Source organism: Phyllobates terribilis, unplaced genomic scaffold (genome assembly GCF_046119375.1).
Source record: "Phyllobates terribilis strain yellow unplaced genomic scaffold, ASM4611937v1 Scaffold_7__3_contigs__length_470593459, whole genome shotgun sequence".
Lineage (NCBI taxonomy): Eukaryota > Metazoa > Chordata > Amphibia > Anura > Dendrobatidae > Phyllobates > Phyllobates terribilis.
The window spans coordinates 69,029,531-69,049,570 of NW_027362767.1; the positions used below are offsets into that span (position 1 = coordinate 69,029,531).

Consider the following 20,040-nt stretch of genomic DNA (forward strand, 5'->3'; position numbering starts at 1 on the left):
AAAACTTTCCCTCTGGACTAGGTATAAGTGTGCAATTCCCCAAAAAACTAAAAGGAACAAATGTGTGAAAACCAAACAGTGTGACTTTCCACATAAAATATTTATAAATAAATCTAAAAAGACAAAATGATCTCTAAATTGGAAGGTTTTATTGATAGATTTTACAAAAAGATAAAACAATTGGCACAAATATTACAAATCTTAGCAGCAATTATCAGTTTTTGGTTGGAGATAACATAAGTCTGAGTGGAAATGAACAATATTCCATACATATGTAAGGCAACTGAGTGCATCGGTGGTTCTGAACATAATGAGGTATGGTTGAGGCCCTATAGACTTCATGGTGCCCAACTATGGTGTCTGTACAGAGCTGTAATACACCAACATACACAAGGCCTTATATATTCTGAAGGGTTTTACTTTTTTTTTTTTTTTTTTTTTTATAAAACATATGATGAAGAAACATCTAGATCCCATTTTAGTAAGTTACTGTGTACTTGGATAGTGAAAAGAAATAGTACACAGACAAACCCAGCAGAGACATAATAACAGAGAGGACAATCTACAACAGTACTGAGCTGTGTGGTTGTGAATCCAGCTCTGGGGTATTTGGATAGTGTATCCCCAGTTACTACGTTACTGTGTACTTGGATAGTGAAAAGAAATATATTACATTGTTAAAATGAAAAATACTGAGTCGGGAATAGACTATATATAAAATTGAGTATAAAAGTCACACACAGCCACAGAAAATACTAGATATTAAGAAGAAAGACACAGGGGCTAAGGATTATATGCACAGCTCTTTCCCTATCCTGAAATTGAGGAATAAACCTATTGTCTTTTTGAATTAGTGATAGAAATTATGACACAGTTCTCCTATTTTCTATCACAAATAGAAGTTGCATAGACTACCCATAGCCCGATAAAGCCCAATAAGTCGGATTCGAAAGACAACTTCTTAATATATGGGAGGTTGGTGAGGATCCGACTGCCAAGAATGTAGTGACAGTGGTTATGGTCAACCACCGCTCCTCTGATCATTCTCTATTGGATGCCAGAGTACAGCGCTGCAAGGTCCCCCACCGGCCTAGAAGGTCTCACGTATCCAACTCTTCCGGGCTCATGACATTATCTTTAGGCTAATCAATATCAGGTCAGTGGGGATCAACTGTTATAAACTCCAGATGTAAAAGGTGAATGGAGTCGAAACAGCAGCAGCTCTGTTTACTATGCAGTGGACTCTGCCAGGAGTTGCAGCTCCGCTTCTATTCAAGGTAGCAAGTTTATTTATTTTACTCACTTATATAATGTCACTAATTCCACAGCACTTTACAGACATCATCATCACTGTCCCCATTGGGGCTCACAATCTAGATTCCCTATCAGTATGTCTTTTGAGTATGGGAGGAAACCCAGGCAAACTCGCTTGTGGTATTTACTACACAACTCCAATAATACTGTAATGGACATGAAGAGCATCCCTGCCTGGTAAATGTAAAGGGGGGGGGCAGAAGGGCTGGTGGTTTTTAAAAACAAAACCATGAGACCATCACACCGGTCTCAATAGGAAGAAGATCTAATTTGCTCATCTCTACTAGATCAAAACTAGCCACACCATGAGGATAAGAATCCAGTAGATCAATTGTATATCAGATCACCGGTATGAACAATCAGACTTGGCTTTCAATGTTTTTTATGGCAAACAGATCGAGTTCCAGTTTAAAAATAAAATAACTTAAAAAAAAACCTCCAATATGACCCATGATCACTGTTTCAGTACACAGTAGTCTTAAAGGGAACCTGTCACGTGAAAAAACGCTATTAACCTGCAGCTATTGGGTTAATCTGCCGGTGAATAGTGTTGTGAACCTGCCCAGCGCCCGGCACTGAGAGCCCCTCTGCCGGCAGGAAATTAACTTTATTTCCCCGCGGTGTTCGAGTTTTAGTCATGAGGGTGGCACAGGTTCATTCACCGCTCGGTGTATGGAGAGCATCGGCTGTAACAGCACCCTGCTGTACCTGCGCCCCTGGCACTGACTGACAGCAGCAGAGCATTAAAGCCGGCTGTCAGTCAGTGCTGGGGGAACTGTTACAGCTGCCACTTTTTATACACTGAGTGGTGCCTGAACCCACGCCAGTGCTGCCCCCACGTCTGAGGCCCGAACACTGCAGGGAGGAATAAAATGAATTTCCTCCCAGTAGCGGGGGTCTAAGAGCTGGTGCCAGGCAGGTTCACGATGCTATTAACCTGCAGATTAACCCCATATCTGCTGGTTAATAGAATTTTTTTTCACGACAGGTTCCCTTTAAGGCCAACATAAACATTAGACTAATGTGTATGGAGACGCAGGACAACTGATTGTAGGGGGAAGATGTCAATCTGGCACATCCAATTGCGGACTGCCTATAGCTTTGTTCTCCTGGAGATAAGCCGCCGGCACAGGCGACTGGCGACTGCTTTCTCACAGAGAATACACGAGCGCTCGGTAAAACCATCATTCCCCCAATAGCCATCTTTAGTAATAGACAAGTTAGCAAGCCATCCAAGTTAATTCGGATACTGTCTAGAAAGCTCAATACTTGCCCCTCTCTTGTCGACTACTACTATCTTTTCAACAGCAAGCAATCAGATGATTAAGGCTATGTTCACACATCATGGTTTCTTCAGCGGTTTTTGATGCAGATTTTTAGGCAAATTTTCAGCTGCCTTTACTAGTACCAGCAAAGTCTGAGAAACCAGAATTCTCTGTTCACACATCATGGTTTTTTTTCTATTCAGGATTTTGTGCTTTGCATATTTTTTTTGGAAAAATAGAGCATGTCACTTCTTTCAGCGTTTTTCACCCATAGGAAGTAATGGGTGGTGAAAAAACATCAAAAACGCAGCAAAATTTGTATCAGCGTTTTTGATGGCAAAAAAGAATGAGGGTCTTTTTTTTCACAGAACTTTAATGTACATGCATAAAAAGAGACAGAAGAACAGTGAAAAAAAACACACCAAAACTGCAAGAACAATCCTGAACAAAATTCCCTTGAAGATCAGGTTTTGCTGCAGAAAATTGACACAAAAAAACCCCATGATGATTGAACCTAGCCTAAGGCTAGCCGTACATATAAGATATCTGCCAGCAGAACAGCTATCCTTTCCCCCTGACAATTGTGCATAGTGATTCAGCAGCAGAGGTATAATCTTATGTCAGTTCCTCCCCGCAGAACAAGGGATCAGGCATGTTGAAATCCATGCTTTCACTCGGGATGCCCCCATACACATCGGATTATCTGTAAGATCTGCTGATACTAGATTCCTATATAAGGTCAGCTTAAGGAGAACATAAAGCATAATTTTTGGCATGTAGCCGCTGATTTTTCAGATAAGCAGGTTCACGTGATACCATGTCGTTTTTATCTCTGCAGTTGGGAACATTTACTGAAGAGATTATTCCCTTTCTTTAGTGCTAATTCCCTTTTTTGACACTTCAGCCAAGTACAAACACAGGGCAGTGACCATAAACCTCCTCTCCCAGAATAAGGACAAGCTAGTAAGTGATTAGAAGCTTTTCCTCCAAGACAAAATGACAATGCTAAACTAAGACCATAAACTGTTTGTTAATGGGGCGGCCGAATCTGCAAAACAAAACCACCCGAGCATTCACAATTAGGCTTAAAATGAAGATTGCAAAATCAGCTGAGTGTTCAGCAGTAGGGTTACCCAACGTTAAGATCTCAGCCGCCGCCGTACTGAGGGCCAAAGCCTGAACGCACAGTTGGGAGGCAGATCCACCCAAGGCAAGGAGCTGTAGATCAGCCATGTGCACAGTCATAAACCTCCCTCCATACTTCTATATACTTTTGCTTATAAAAAGTAACTGCACTTTGTAAAACTTTTGATATGTAATAGAGACAGTGAGGGGTCCGGGTACTGATATTGCTAAAGTGAAGGGGCAGAAGCACTCAGCTGCACTCATCAGAGACTAAAAAAGGGGTCACAGACTCCATCATCAGTCTGCAGGGTGGACAGCTCTCAGCTGAGCGCTTCTGCTCTTTTATTTTTAGACATTGATGGGGTCTCGGCCCCCAGAACGCCACAGATCAAAACTTCAGACATGTGTCTAGAGAAGTAAATTTTTTATAAAAAAGTGCAAAATTGAACTAAATGTCAAAACTTGTTGGCATTGACAAAGAAATGGACACAGCTGGCAATTTATTTCCAATATGTCCTAAAAGATTACCTGTGATTGTAATTTGGGTAATTGTATTTGCTGTCAGGAAATCAGCCAAAATTAGCTTCGGACGGAGGAGAATTTTTTTTTTTTATCTCAATAAGTAAATAAAAGTATCTGCAAAGTAACTTCTATTCAATGTGCAGATGTTATTCAAGTTTATCAGCACCGAAAATATAGGGAGAGTATTCCCAATATATTGAGGAGTCTATACAGCAGTTTCCGAACAGAGGAGAGGACTTGTGAAAATCTCAGCTGATATATATATATATATATATATATATATATATATATATATATATATACACACACACATACATACACACACACCGCATGCAGAATTATTAGGCAAATGAGTATTTTGATCACATGATACTTTTTTATACATGTGGTCCTCCTCCAAGCTGCATAGACTTGAGAGCCAACTACCAATTAAGTAAATCTGGTGATGTGCATCTCTGTAATGAGGAGGGGTGTTGACAAATGACATCAACACCCTATATAAGGTGTGCTTAATTATTAGGCAACTTCCTTTCCTTTGGCAAAACGGGTCAGAAGAGAGATTTGACGGGCTCTGAAAATCCAAAATTGTGAGATGTCTTGCAGAGGGATGCAGCAGTCTTGAAATTTCCAAACTTTTGAAGCGTGATCACCGAACAATCAAGCGTTTCATGGCAAATAGCCAACAGGGTCGCAAGAAGCGTGTTGGCCAAAAAAGGTGCAAAATAACAGCCCATGAATTGAGGAAAATCAAGCGTGAAGCTGCCAAGATGCCATTCGCCACCAGTTTTGCCATATTTCAGAGCTGCAACGTTACTGGAGTATCAAAAAGCACAAGGTGGGCGATACTCAGGGACATGGCCAAGGTAAGGAAGGCTGAAAAACGATCACCTATGAACAAGAAACATAAGATAAAACGTCAAGAATGGGCCAAGAAATATCTTAAGACTGATTTTTCAAAGGTTTTATGGACTGATGAAATGAGAGTGACTCTTGATGGGCCAGAGCCTGGATCAGTAAAGGGCAGAGAGCTCCACTCCGACTCAGACGCCAGCAAGGTGGAGGTGGGGTACTGGTATCGGCTGGTATCATCAAAGATGAACTTGTGGGATCTTTTCGGGCTGAGGATGGAGTGAAGCTCAACTGCCAGACCTACTGCCAGTTTCTGGAAGACAACTTCTTCAAGCAGTGATACAAGAAGAAGTCTGTATTGTTCAAGAAAAACATGATTTTCATGCAGGACAATGCTCCATCACATGCATCCAACTACTCCACAGCGTGGCTGGCCAGTAAAGGTCTAAAAGAAGAAAAAATAATGACATGACCCCCTTGTTCACCTGATCTGAACCCCATAGAGAACCTGTGGTCCATCATAAAACGTGAGATCTACAGGGAGGGAAAACAGTACACCTCTGGGAACAGTGTCTGGGAGGCTGTGGTGGCTGCTGCACGCAATGTTGATCGAAAACAGATCAAGCAACTGACAGAATCTATGGATGGAAGGCTGTTGAGTGTCATCATAAAAAACGGTGGCTATATTGATCACTAATTTTTTTTGGTTTTTGTTTTTGCATGTCAGAAATGTTTATTTCTAAATTTTGTGCACTGATATTGGTTTACCTGGTGAAAATAAACAAGTGAGATGGGATTATATTTGGTTTTTATTAAGTTGCCTAATAATTCTGCACAGTAATAGTTACCTGCACAAACAGATATCCTCCTAAGATAGCCAAATCGAAAAAAAATCCCACTCCAACTTCCAAAAATTTGGATATTTATGAGTCTTTTGGGTTGATTGAGAACATAGTTGTTGATCAATAATAAAAATAATCCTCTAAAATACAACTTGCCTAATAATTCTGCACACAGTGTATGTGTATATATATATATAATGGCAGAGAAGTGTTACTTGCATAGGGGAACAATGCTAAATGATCAGAGTACCAGACCTTCTTGCCCCCAGTATAATCGGAGAACTCTTTCAATGATGGGAATAATAATAAAAAGCAACTGTAGTGAACAAGTTTCTGGAAATGCTGACATCAACATGTATCTGTAGTCAAATAAAAGCAACTACTACGATATTTTACATCTTTGAAATATGGTAAATACCTGTTAATAGTCTAAGTCATTCCCTAGTGATAGGTCAGTACTGATCGCTGGGACCCCCAGTGATTTCAAATACGGGGTTCTGTGAAGCCTGGTCTGAATGGAGCAGAGATCGAGCATGCGCACCTCCGCCCCATGCATTTTCTATGGGACTGCTGGAGATGGTACAGAGCTGCAAGCTCGCTGGTTGTCCAGTGATCAGTAAGTTATATCCTATTCTATTGATCGGGGAGAGCTTAAAAGTTTGGTAAAATCCCTTTAACATTCTCTATTCTCCCAACCTTTATAACCAATTTGTAAACATATACAGACATTAAAAAAAATAAAACAACAGCGCGATGAAACCATTCTAAAAATGCAAAAAAAAAATGGTGAGATGTTTGCGTTTGATCCGATTTGCAGACTTAACCGGCCAATTCTAATGACGGGGTCCGCAATTCATAAAGACAGCCCACGGATGCCATCTGCGTTACATTTCTTTTCTGTCCGTCCCAAACTCAGACGTGGGCATTCTGCCTCTAGCTTTGTTCAAACAAGTGTGTTTTCGGTCCATGTGTACAGCGTACCCACATGGTCTGAATGTGCACCAATGTTAGTCTATGTGCTACTGCACATCGGAGGTTTATCACATGGACCTCGGCTCTGCATGGAAAGTAATCACGGAGCAAGTCACAGGCATGACCGGTCTGCAAAGATCAGCGCTAGTCTGAACTTACCCTTAGTATTAGAAACAGAAAAAGAAGCAGAGAGTCGTTACTTAAGTTTGTTTAGGGTGTTCGGGTATGCACAGAGTATTGTGGGTGCTCGAGTGACATGTTCGAGACCCTATGGCTGCATGTTTAGCGGCTGGTAGACAGCCAAAAAACATGCGGGGATTGCCTGACAAACACGGACAATCCCTGCATGTTATGTGGCTGTGTAATATGCGGCCACGGGGACTTGGAACATGTCACTTGAGCACCCGCGATACTATGAATACCCGAACACCCTCGACAAACTCGAGTAACGAGCACTTGCACTCATCACAAAACAACAGATAAAATGGCATTTCTGGAGCTGCACATTCACAGCATCTGGAAAGTCATACCGCTTTAAAAACATCTTTTTTGTGAGTAACAGAACCAGTCCTCAGTTTCTTGGCGTAATTAAGGGATGACCTGAAGCTTTGGTCATGTAACATTATTCCAAAACTAACCCCCTCCCCTCTTCCCTTTTAATGAACAGAATAAATCCACCCGGGAAAGTAAATGGTCATTCCCTAAAATATGGAGGAGTGGTTGAGTGTCGTGCGTTCAACATAAACTATTTCTCAACCAATTTCCCCCTGACACTGGATATCCCATGGCTGTAAATCGTTGCACATTCTGCTCAGATGTAAAACTCAGCCGGTGCGATCCTCTCATTCATTGTAAGCCCAGTTCATGGTAATTAGCGTTAAACTGCAGGCACCAATACAAATACCGAGAACGACCAACCCACAGGCCTGGGAACACAAAGAAAACAAACACTAATTAGTACTTGTGGAAGGAATCAATTTACACTGTGTGAGAACAGCCGATCAGCCCGGCCTCAGCTCAGATCATTTCCCCATTGTTGGTTTGGGAAAACAGGTTGACGATGGCTGTTATTGTGAGCAATAGTTCAGGAGACTGACGGCATAAAGCCAGTTCACGCGGACTGCTGTAAAAAAAAGTCTTCACATGATGGGCGATCCCGCATAAAAAAAATATATATTCAATTTAGGCGAAAGGAGTCTTTGCTTTTGTACGGAGGCTGATAAAGGGGTCGGCCTTACCAACAAAGGAAAGAAAATTACCGACCAGAAGTCTTGTGCCTATATTAGTGGGCACGGTTCTCACCAAGCTGGGGACGCTACATAAACACGCAGCTTGGGAATATGCCCACAAGTTACAGCAATTCAATACAGCGGTTTGTACAGAATACAGGAAAAATAAAATCCACATACCCCAAACTTCTGGAGGGATAAGAAGTCCTCAAAACTAAGCTTCATGTAAAAGATTCCAGGGAAGACAAAGAGCAGACATGTAGAAGTGGTGGATCCTAAACAGGCGAGGAAAATACTCAGAAATCTGCTTTTCCCACAATAAAATGAACATAAAATGTGTATAACCCAAATCAAAAAGCATTATTTAGCAAATGCTGTGTTTAAAGTGGACAAATAAGCACAATGGTTTCGAGGGTCTTACACCGGTTAAGCCTCAATCACATTTGAGCTTTTTTGTTTTTTTGCACATGAGAAAACAAGTACATTTTTTGATCAGTGTGCTGGATCCTATATAAATTTTTCCCATAATATATATATAAAAAATAAAAAAAAAATTGCAAGCTTGCCTACCCATTAGGCCTCATTCACACGTCTGTGAAAAAATGATACCTATGTCATCCGTGTGTCTGTTTTTACCATCAGTGTCGCCTGTGTTTTGGAAGGTTGTAGAAATAAATGACAAAGCTCCTATACTTTGCAATGTTAAACACGGACTGACCATGAAGTCATCCATTTACTGTACGTGTTTTTGAGACCCATAATTTTGTATTGGGCCTTGTCATCTGTGCTGCTGGAAAACATGGACATGTGAACAGCACTACTGATAATAAAAATGAAAAAAACCCATAAAAGTATGTATTTGCAACACAGACGTCTGAATGAGGCCAAAGACAATTATAAAAAAAAAAACAAAAAAAAAAAACAGCACCCTGATGACAGATGGATGGCGTCAGAGTGCTAGATGTTTTTTTGACAGCGCTACTCAAATGGGCAAGATTAATCCACATCAGCGGACATATCTCGTTCTGATGGTCAGAAAACGGGCTGTCTCCAAAATAGGGTCAGAACATGTACAACAAAAATGTACACCTGAATAAGGCCTAAAGGGGACCTGCCCCGGTGCCTGGGTTCAGTAGGTCTGTGCTTATTAACACCTTGATAGATTTTCTTTGACTTGTAATCTTTTTGATACATATTAAAAAAAACAAACACAGAAAAAAGTAGTAGAGCAAGTATGGATGGAAAACAAAATTTCAAATTTTTAATACTTCCTCTACTAATGGGTCCTCAGCTTTGTTCCCCTGATGAAGCTCGATACACCAGAGGGGAAACGCATCGGAAAGAGTTGAGTACTTAGTGACGGACCTACAGTGATTCCAGATGATTACCTTGTACAATATTTGTTGCTACATTATTATCTATTCCTTATTGGTATGTTACCATTTAGTTCATTTTGATAGCTAAGCATTATATTCTATATCCTTTTGTATCTATGGGAATAATCTTGGGACTGTTCAGGGCACAGTCTTCATTGAGCAGTGGGGGGGGGGGGGGGGCGACACCATTTTTGTACTTTTTAGAGTGCCAATGTCCGCGGCTAGGTAGTGACAGATATCAGGGAATCCTAGCATACATATAGTACCCATTGTGAAATGTATGCAATTTATTTGCGGTGTCCTGATATACTATTCTGCATATTCGTTGCTATTTTCATCGTCTTTTTAGAAAATATTATCTAATTTAAAAGTTTGTGTTTTTGTTTCTAGTTTTCTATGGTGCCAAGTGAAATGTTTTTATGTTCCTTCTTTTTAGGATACATCCTATTGACAATCCATGCCCAGTTGTCAATTTATTCATCTACTGCGAGGAGGAATAACATGGGAACGGTACAATGCAGGGTTGTAAGAAGACACTCAGAATTGTTATGTAAGGAGGATTACAAGTATTTACCAGGACAGGAGGGCGACTGGGCCACATATACATAGATATAGAGAAAAGAGGCAGATAGGCCGGGATTTTTGTTAACTCACCAACAACACCAAATACGCTCCTTATGTCTGGAACAAATATGGCAAGAAGTACGATAACTATATTCAGGAACAGGGTCACTGCTATATGGCGGAGGTAGGAGAATTGTTGGTTAGAGAAGAACATCATCATTAAAGCCTTTCTTGCCTATAAAAAAAAATAATAAAAACAAAATGAAAATGTAATTTAGGAAATGTTATTGAATTTCTACAAAAGGATATATTATATTATATATATATAGCAACTGTGTGCTACTTACAGGAAAATGAATAAGTGGCACTGTCAGGAGCACGGCCAGGAGAATGACGAGCCGGAGAGTTATAATCAGAGTGTCCCGCGGCAGAAATCTGCTGTAACCTTGTAGTAGCTCAGACTCCACCTTGTCTGCAATGGTGACATATATACAGAATATATAATGTACAGAGCAGTGACACAATCACAGTGGTGCAGAGTATTAGCACTAACACACAACTGTTAAAATAGACAATCCAGGACTACCCATTTTTGGATTATTCAATCCTCATCAATACTACTTAAGATAGACTCGCATGAATAGGAGCTGAGCTGCAGTACCCTGGAGTGGCCACTACGCGGAGTATGGAGCTGTGCTGATCTGCGGGGTTGCTGGGTACCAGACCCCCGCCGATCTGATATTGAGGACTTACATGCAGGATAGGTCATCAATATCATTGTAGTTGAAAAGAAAAGCCTTTAATTGAATTACTCCCTGCCTTTCTTCCCTTTTCAGCTACACGACCCATTTCCACATTCGATGCTGCCATACTTAATCAGGGGCCTGACAGTCTACGATGAGATGATAGTGCCCTGGTGTGCACCTCTCGGGATATGCCCGCTGCTATGGAATATGTGTCTTCTCAATTCGCTCCTTCTGGAGTCATTACGATCTGTTATAATGCAGATGTGAACAGAACCTAATGGTCTTCTCTGTTACATACTACAACTATAATAAAATCACCATTGTACATACACAGTTTACATTTCTGGCTACACAGCGACTTTGATGGTGGCCAAAGATGGCACTATGCTGCCACCATACCCACCTGTGTAGGTAAATGTAGTTCATTTCCAACCACCAAGTTCAGGAAACTTTCTGAATTTTCTATTCTTTATTTTTGTAATTTGTGATGCACTTTATCACTGAACGCTGGTGACAAACTTTCATATACAGAAAATTGTGAAACCTGGTCTCCACAGTAGAGATAGAGAACATACCATAAAAAGTAAGGTAACCAAACAATGCCGAAATAAAATAGATGAGGAAGCTTAGAGATATTCCGAGGTTTGCCACATTCTGCATCCGGCTCTTGGACGGACTGAAAAAAAAACAAAAAAGGACAAAAAAATTGTTTGAAATGATCATCAGAAGGTTTCCAATAAGAGGATATTAACACAATTCCTTCCATAGTTCATCAGGTTGAGACATGACACACAGCCCATGGAGCAGGCACATTACAGTAAAGTTGGCCGGCACTATGGGGTATGAGGACCCACTGACTCCCGACAGATGTCAGACAAGCAAGGATCCGTCAGCTGGAATTTAATCAGAAGATCCTTTTTCTTGGTGGGAAGATAAGATGGCGTCACAATTGGTAAATACAGAAAAAAATAAGTTGTAAAGCAAGTTTTCTTCGCGCTCTCCATTGGGCCATTTCATTCTTCTCCCAGAAGCATCACAAGCATGAAAAGGTAGAGTAATGAAAATAAACCCCAATTTTTTTGGAGGGATATCAATGCGTCTAATCTGGGAGTAGATCACGGACTTACTCACCTCCTAAGCTCACAGTAAATGGGCAAAACGGACGTATGGCAGAGAAATGAGAAAGCCATGGTGGGTAGTGCAAATGCGCTCTAAGATGCAAGACAAAAATAATAAAAAAAAGTGTTTCCAACAAAAAAGAAAGTGGTTAATACTACATGAAAGAAATACTACGATGAGATGGTGCACGGAGGAGAGGATAGTTTATGGAATCAATGCAGTGCACTTGGGTACCCAAAAATTGGGATAATTTTTTAGCTAGTATAATATAGTCCGATCCGCTACCTCCATAGTGGATAGGAAGAAGCGTGGGCTAAAATCTGTATTTCTACCGTGTGTCGGCATCATGATCATGCATTCAGTCGCTCTACCATCAACCTACTTCTATTTAATGTGTATGGATATCTTTCCTGATATGTATTTTTAGCAGAATTTCCATAGTAAATTCTATAATCTACAGTGCTGATCAGCATACATGAAATGTCATCCATAACGCTGGGCGTCTAACACCATATCCAACCCTAAGAGTATGTGCAAATGACGACATCTTCTTCATACAGATTCCGCTCAGGAACCCACCTGAAAAAGAGCTTAAAAAAAGCCAAAAAGAATTAAAGGGGATGACCACTACTCAGACAACTCCTTCCGAATCCCTGTTTCCCCTCAAGAAAATAATAACACCCATCGCAGTTTCAGTGGTGTCGGCACTGGCTCTATGGGGGCTTGCATGTTATTATGTCACGCCATCCATGCAGGCAATCCGCGCTGGCTTCACTCTTCCCTTCTTTGGACAAATTAAGATATCTGAAGGAAGAGAAAGAAGTATCAGCACTCACATCCTCCGGATGTCAGTTACCTCCGAAGGAGAAGAGCGTAAAGCCAGTGCTGATTGGCCGCAGGGATCTGACATTATGTCACGCAAACCCCGGAAGTGCTAGTCACGACACTGCTGGAACAACACCGGAACCGGAGGAGAGTATAGGTGTTATTTTACAGGGGGAAACATAGGGATATAGAGGGGGTTGTCTGAGTAGTGGACAATCCCTTTAAGATATGTGCTGAAGTGTCAAAACAATTTGCTGTGCATATGTTCCATCTTTTTAAGATTCTTTGAATTGCTTAAGACAAGTCGTGAAGTGGCTAAAAGAAGTCACCGGTCCATTCTTCAGGCAATGGAAGCCGCTTAGTAGTTTGTAGCAATTTTTTTAAAATTGTGCATATAAAGACGCCAAAGAAAAAGCTTCAGGAAAATCGCTGCCAGTTTCCTTTAAGAGTCTTAAAGAGGTAGTCTCATCTCCAAGATCCTATCCCAATATGTAGTAGGTGTAATAATAATAATTATAATAATATTAGCAAATACCTCCAATTAGAAATATAGTGTTTTTCTGATTCGCTATGTCTCTTTCCTCATGCGCAGGCTTAGCTTGACCTTAGGTATCCATGGTTACGACCACTAGCAACTAGCTAACTACTGTATCAGTGGTCGTAACCATGGATACCTAAGGTCCTGCAATGCCCTTCACATGAGGAAAGAGACATAGCGAATCAGAAGAACTATACTACATTTCTAATTGAAGGTATTTGCTAAAAATATTATTATTACATCTACTACATATTGGGATAGGATCTTGGAGATGGGAATACCCCTTTAAGCGTCTAAAAGACATCATGTGCACATAACCAAAGCGTCCCAGATATCAGGTCCGTTTAGCTAGTGGGTTGCATCTGTTAGTACACTATAATTAAAGGCTTTAATGCAGAAAATCAAATAGTTACATAAAATGAGGTAAATTCCTCACCTTTAACACCATAAAAAGGGAAAACAACACGTAAAATACCAATACAAAAGAAAAACAAACCATTTCACACTCGGCCTCTCTGGATGTGACACAATCTCTGCAGTTACCACGCACAGGTAGCCATATCCCAGATAATAACCAAGGACGGACACTTAAGTTTTGTTGTGTTTGTAACCTAATACTGCTATAAAAGCCAATGGTTAAATCAAGCCTGACAAGAACAAGCATCCTTGGATTAGGTTTCTAAATGTCCCCAACTTTTTAGATCCCACCATCGGTCATCCCTGGTGTAACCCAACTCTCCCTTGGGGCCTATTATCCCCTTGAATGGTGCCAGCTTTTGAAGTTCAGAAGATCAGAGGGTCTCTGATCCTTGTAACTCCATATCAGTCCATCATTATTGTTATGCCAAGGACCTCTTAAAAAGATCTATTAGAGGGAAATACAGTGATTAAGTTTCTACATTCACCAGGACTATGACATGAGTAAATTGGTGTCCTACTGTAGGAACAAACCACTTTTTAGCTCCGCGGCATCCCATTATTAGATATTATCACATTAATAACCATATCTTCAAGAAAGACATCTAAACATACAATTCTTATCTAAGCCAACATATAACTCACCTCTTTGGAAAACTCAAAAAGTTTTGGTTTACATTCAGAACTGTTTGAAATCTATAAAAAAAAAAAAAAACTATTACAGTCAGTTCGGTAAAGTAAGAATAATAATCCATAGACACGATCTGGATTGTCCGACAACAGAACCTCTCCAAAATAGGAGGTGAATGGAGATGTCAGTAGTCTGTGCTGTCATCTCTGTCTACAGACACTTCAGTGTCAACCACTGATCTGGGATCCCAGAGCGAGGAACAGAAGTGGTGACCAGTAGGGGAAGGACATTCAGTTTAATGAGTTGTGGTCTGGGACTCTGGAAAGGGTCAAGCATGGGGCAAGACATTTGACATTTTGTTGTTTTCTTTTCTTTTTGCTTGTCTCACTATATACATTTTTAACCTATCCACAGGATAGGTGATAAACATGATCGCTGGGGGTCTAACCGCATGGACCTTTAATTGGTCACTAAAACAAAAGGTTCTAAGTCATCTGCGTGGATTAGGCGATGTGTGACCACTACTTTATTCACTTCTAAACCACTGATTGACATGGCCGAGCTGCGAGTCCAATAAAAAGGAATTTAGTGGTGGTCAACTGTGCACACTATCACTGCAGACAGTCCTCACCTGGGGCTCTTGAATCTCGTTAACATAATATCACCCAAGTGTCAGCAATTTAGGCAAGAACTTCTGGCAGACCATAGTTCTGTCCTCATATAGATATTGATCTCTCGTGCCATATTAACTCTAATCTCTGACTTACCCCATCACTAATCTCCTAATACACTGCTCAAAAAAATAAAGGGAACATTGAAATACCACATCCTAGATATCACTGAATGAAATATTCCAGTTGCAAGTCTTTAATCATTTTTATGTTTTATTGTTCTCAACACTTTATTCCACCATGTAATTATTAATGCAAATCAAAATTAATATCCCATGGAGGTCTGGATTTGGAATGATACTCAAAATCAAAGTGGAAAATCAAATTACAGGCTGATCCAACTTCAGTGGAAATGCCTCAAGACAAGGAAATGCTGCTCAGTATTGTGTGTGGCCTCCACGTGCCTGACCTGGACTAACGCATCCGCCAACTCCTGAACAGTCTGTGGTGCAACGTGATGTTGGTGGATGGAGCGAGACATGATGTCCCAGATGTGCTCAATCGGATTCAGGTCTGGGGAACGGGCGGGCCAGTCCATAGCTTCAATGCCTTCATCTTGCAGGAACTGCTGACACACTCCAGCCACATGAGGTCTGGCATTGTCCTGCATTAGGAGGAACCCAGGGCCAACCGCACCAGCATATGGTCTCACAAGGGGTCTGAGGATCTCATCTCGGTACCTAATGGCAGTCAGGCTACCTCTGGCGAGCACATGGAGGGCTGTGCGGCCCCCCCCCCAAAGAAATGCCTCTCCACACCATTACTGACCCACTGCCAAACCGGTCATACTGGAGGATGTTGCAGGCAGCAGATCGCTCTCCACGGTGTCTCCAGACTCTGTCACGTCTGTCACATGTGCTCAGTGTGAACCTGCTTTCATCTGTGAAGAGCACAGGGCGCCAATGTGGAATCTGCCAATCTTGGTGTTCTCTGGCAAATACCAATCGCTCTGCACAGTGTTGAGCTGTAAACATAACACCCACTTGTGGACGTCGGAAACCTCATACTACCCTCATGGAGTCTTTTTCTGAGAGTTTGAGCAGACACATGGATGTTAGTGGCCTGGTGGAGGTCATTTTGCAGGGCTCTGGCACTGCTCCTCCTTGCACTGCTGGTTTGCTGCCCTCCTACGGCCTCCTCCATGTCTCCTGGTGTACTAGCCTGTCTCCTGGTACAGTATCAGCTCCATGCTCTGGACACTGTACTGACACACACAGCTACCCTATTTGCCACATCTCACATCCTGGATGAACTGCACTACCTGAGCAACTTCTGTGGGTTGTACTGTAGACACCGCCTCATCCTACTGTACCTCTGGGGGTGAGAGCAATGGCAAAATGAAAAAGTGACCAAAACAACAGCCAAAAAGGATGAGAACAGAGAAATTGTCAGTGGTCCCCACCAGCAAATTGCCGATCATTTCTACTGGTTGTCTGTTCCATTTGCACAACAGCAGGAGAAATTGATTCACGATCAGTGTTGCTTCTTAACTGGACAGGTAGATTTCACAGAAGTGTGACTGACTTGGAGTTACATTGTGTTGTTTAAGTGTTTCCTTTACTTTTTTGAGCAGTGTATATAGAATTCTAACAATGTTTAGTTTATTTGGTTGTTCCTTTCTATATTAAAATTCATGGTATACGTCTTTTCAGTACAGGCATGGTGAACCCCTGGGAATTATGTAGCTTTATCTACTTTGAAGGGCGTCGACATCTCCGTAACTTAATTTACTGTATGATGAGATTGCATGGACTGTACAGCTAAAGTTCTCCAAAACGGTGAACAGAAACTCCTATCAGAGTTACTGATGATGGTTGCACAGCTCCTGTACAGTTATAATGAAGGCGATCAAAGTACAGCTTCCTGGCTGTATAATTATAATTCTCTGAGCTAATTTAGGAAACCAGAGAGAAAAAGAAGAACTCAAACTGAGTAGAAAACAGTGCCATAGACCAAAGAAAAATTAAGAATCCTGTATTGTAGGGGCAAGGAGTCTGCCACATTTGTATGGTTATTGCTTTTGTAGCAGCTACGTTTGTGGGCACTTTTACAAAATGCAATAATCTTAAAATCAATGTTATAGATAATTTTGGGTGATGGCGATTACAAGGTTATTCTGTGTTGATATTGCAATGTAGGCCGAAGTTTGTATCGATACAATATCTGGAAGGTGGTACCACTTTGTAGTGTTACCAAAAGCCATGAAGCCCACCAACCGGGGTCACTGGCATTGTGAAGCCTGTGGGCATGTAGAGAATATCATATTGAATTACAATGTTGGTTGCCTTTGGAGGGGTACGTCTCATATGTGAAATATTTGCTGTGGCTGAAGCTATCCATGTTTATTACGGATTGGATTACCTATGGTCCTGTCACCTTCAACCCATTTCCATTTCTCAATCTACTGACCCAAAGGCAAAATCTTACCTCCGTGTACATTAAAGTGTGATTCTGAGGAAGAGGACAAGGAATGTACCATTTTTTAATCACTACCTGAAAAGCAAATGGATAAAATATTAGGATGTGGGAACTGTGGTTATGGGGACATAAAAGCAAACCCTTATGATCAATTTCTCAGCTCGTTAGTTCAGCTAAGAGTCATAACCTGCGGCCAAATTCAGAAGCAGAAGAGGAAATGTATGAGCAATTACTGTTTAATGCAGAAGGCCAGATATTCAGGAACGGATGACACCTGCACAGCCATGTACCGCCGCCATGCTGCCGCTCTCGCTGCGAGGAAAGTTTGCATCATGTTGTAGATCTCACTAGATCACCTAGAAATGACTACGGTAATTGGAAAGAGGCCTCTCTGGAGGCTGAGCACATACAGTAGTGTCCTCGGGGATGAACTGCTCATGGATTTGCTGACTTAAAGCCTTGTTTATTATTAAAAAGACACCAAATTGATCACTAATATCATTCAATAAAAATCATTTACGTTTGTCATGTGCCCAAAAAAATACAGAAAAAAAAAAATGTCAGAACGTTACATCTGGGCTTTTTATCATCCAATAGTACAGAAAATCTAAAGAGCAGAATTACTGAACCTAATTTGACGTTGATAACAGAACTTCGTTTATAAGAGCATATTAAAGATAAAACTGCTTTTTGTTAACATACTAGTCTAATAAGTCCAGGAATTATCCCGAACTTCAGGCTTTCTATCTTCTCACCCACTGAATGAGTGGATGGTATCTCTTCGTTAGCATTCTGCCAGCACTATAGGTGCTAGAACTTCCTTTCACTTAATTCTAAGCATGCATTGCACCAGCCAAGGTCTTGACTGCCCCAAAACGGAACAGCCTCTCCATTCTGCTCTCTTGTCTGTCAAACTGGCATGAGCAGAGAGATAAAGTCTCAACTACATATTCCGTAATAGATCTCGGCATTTGTATTAGAGATCGATTACACTAAATGTAGGTAATGGGTAGCAAGTTAGACAGAAGGGAGGCACCAAGCGATTTAAAAAAAGATAAATAGAAGATAATCTGTAACTTTATCAAAAAGTTGTAGTTGTCTGAATATGCAGGAACTTTTTAAATGAGTTCAGTACATTTTTTTTTTTTTTTTTTACTATAAACTTAAATTATTCGCTACACATCTTCTAATCCTTTACACGGCCATAAAGATAAAAAAAAGAGGTTTCCCTATCAGAGTGAAACACTTTGAAAACAGGTCACTCCTGGCAAAGGATGGAGGGAAAATATACTATTACATGGCAGCCATTAAAATGAATGGCTGTCCAGCAGATCACCATCCTAACTCATAGATTGAGGGTCTCCAAGCAGGAAACCCACCTCTCAGACATCCTTATGTCCTTTAGAGCATATGAAGAGGGTTTGTCTTTGAGACAGCCCCTTTAAATTACATAAATCTGGCTGACAGCAGAGAAAACCTATTATTGAGTGGGAATAGGATTTTAATATGATTACTAAATATATGGTGCACTCCAGAGCTCCTCCTAGTGGTGGCAAAGAGCAACTTTTTAAAGGGGCATTTCACTGGATTTTTTTTTCCATTTAAATGTAATGCCTCCTCCACTTATTCTGGATCAGTTTTCCTTTTTCTCCTGTGCTCCTCTGTTCTAAAGTTATGCCCCCAAGTAATAATGGGGCAAATTTTTCTGTCAATCACCTGGACATCTCTGTGGGCGTTTACTTTTTATTTTTATTCACCTCTCTGATGCCGGCCAATCAAAACATGGCCACGCCCATACAGAAGTTCTATGGTACACGCCCAGTTAGTTGAAGGGGGAAAAAAATAGACCTTTATTATTGCAAAATTTTGAAAATAAGGGGCACAGAAGAAAAAGAAGAACAGTTTCAGAATCAGTGAAGCAGCGGTAATTGGGGGAGGTACTCAGTTTAGATTTTAAAAAATCCATGAAAGGTCCCCTTTAATTCTTCAGCTCTGTGAAAGGAAACGGGGAATTAGGAGCTCTGTAAAAAATGGTACTCTCACCACTATAAAGAAATCATTATAAAACCGATTCTGCGTATCCTAGCTATGGTGGACATTTTTGATATAACACGTTTTTTTTTTTTAACAAGCTGACAACAGACAGACACAAGTAAAAAAAAAAAAAATGTAATAAAATGCAAAATCATCACCCAAACCACAAAATACACAAAGGACACAATTATTCCAATTTTAGGAATGAGAAGGTAATATTAAGAGCCAGAAACAGAGTCCCTGCAGCAGAGACAGGAGGAACAGACGAGATGAATGCTGCAACAATTATTGCAAATCATGGTGGTCCAGCCATTTCTCTGGGGTCATGGATATACCAGATTTTTGGCTTGTCCATTAATTTTCTTTTCGCAAGCTACACAACAGTTTCCTGACTGACTGCTTGGTGAATACTGAAATTCTAAAAAAATTTGGCTCTTGTGATGTTCCCAGAGGTGTGGGCTGAACAACGCAAGTAAAACTTCATCCTGGCAATGATGACATGGTTCCTTCAAGGTCTCGAGAAATCTCCATCCACATATACACTGTAAACAATTCTCTACAAGCACAAACACTGGACCGTTGC

At 40.9% G+C, this 20,040-nt stretch overlaps 1 protein-coding gene and 1 long non-coding RNA gene across 2 annotated transcripts in view; one reads left to right on the forward strand and one right to left on the reverse strand.

Annotated features, from left to right (window-relative positions):
* LOC141153684 (uncharacterized) overlaps window positions 1-10,454 on the forward strand; it is a 56,953-nt gene extending 46,499 nt beyond the window's left edge. The window contains exon 3 of the long non-coding RNA XR_012247332.1: window positions 9,931-10,454. This is a non-coding gene — a long non-coding RNA (uncharacterized lncRNA). The remainder of the gene's footprint in view (window positions 1-9,930) is intronic.
* Window positions 128-20,040, reverse strand: part of SLC38A6 (solute carrier family 38 member 6) — a 51,881-nt gene continuing 31,968 nt past the window's right edge. Inside the window, exons 9-16 of the mRNA XM_073638717.1 lie at window positions 17,433-17,498; window positions 14,349-14,399; window positions 11,936-12,015; window positions 11,380-11,480; window positions 10,406-10,530; window positions 10,149-10,293; window positions 8,299-8,393; window positions 128-7,815 (exon numbers count right to left, since the gene is read on the reverse strand). Coding sequence (XP_073494818.1) covers window positions 7,732-7,815; window positions 8,299-8,393; window positions 10,149-10,293; window positions 10,406-10,530; window positions 11,380-11,480; window positions 11,936-12,015; window positions 14,349-14,399; window positions 17,433-17,498 — 747 coding nt within the window. The 3' untranslated portion in view covers window positions 128-7,731. The remainder of the gene's footprint in view (window positions 7,816-8,298; window positions 8,394-10,148; window positions 10,294-10,405; window positions 10,531-11,379; window positions 11,481-11,935; window positions 12,016-14,348; window positions 14,400-17,432; window positions 17,499-20,040) is intronic.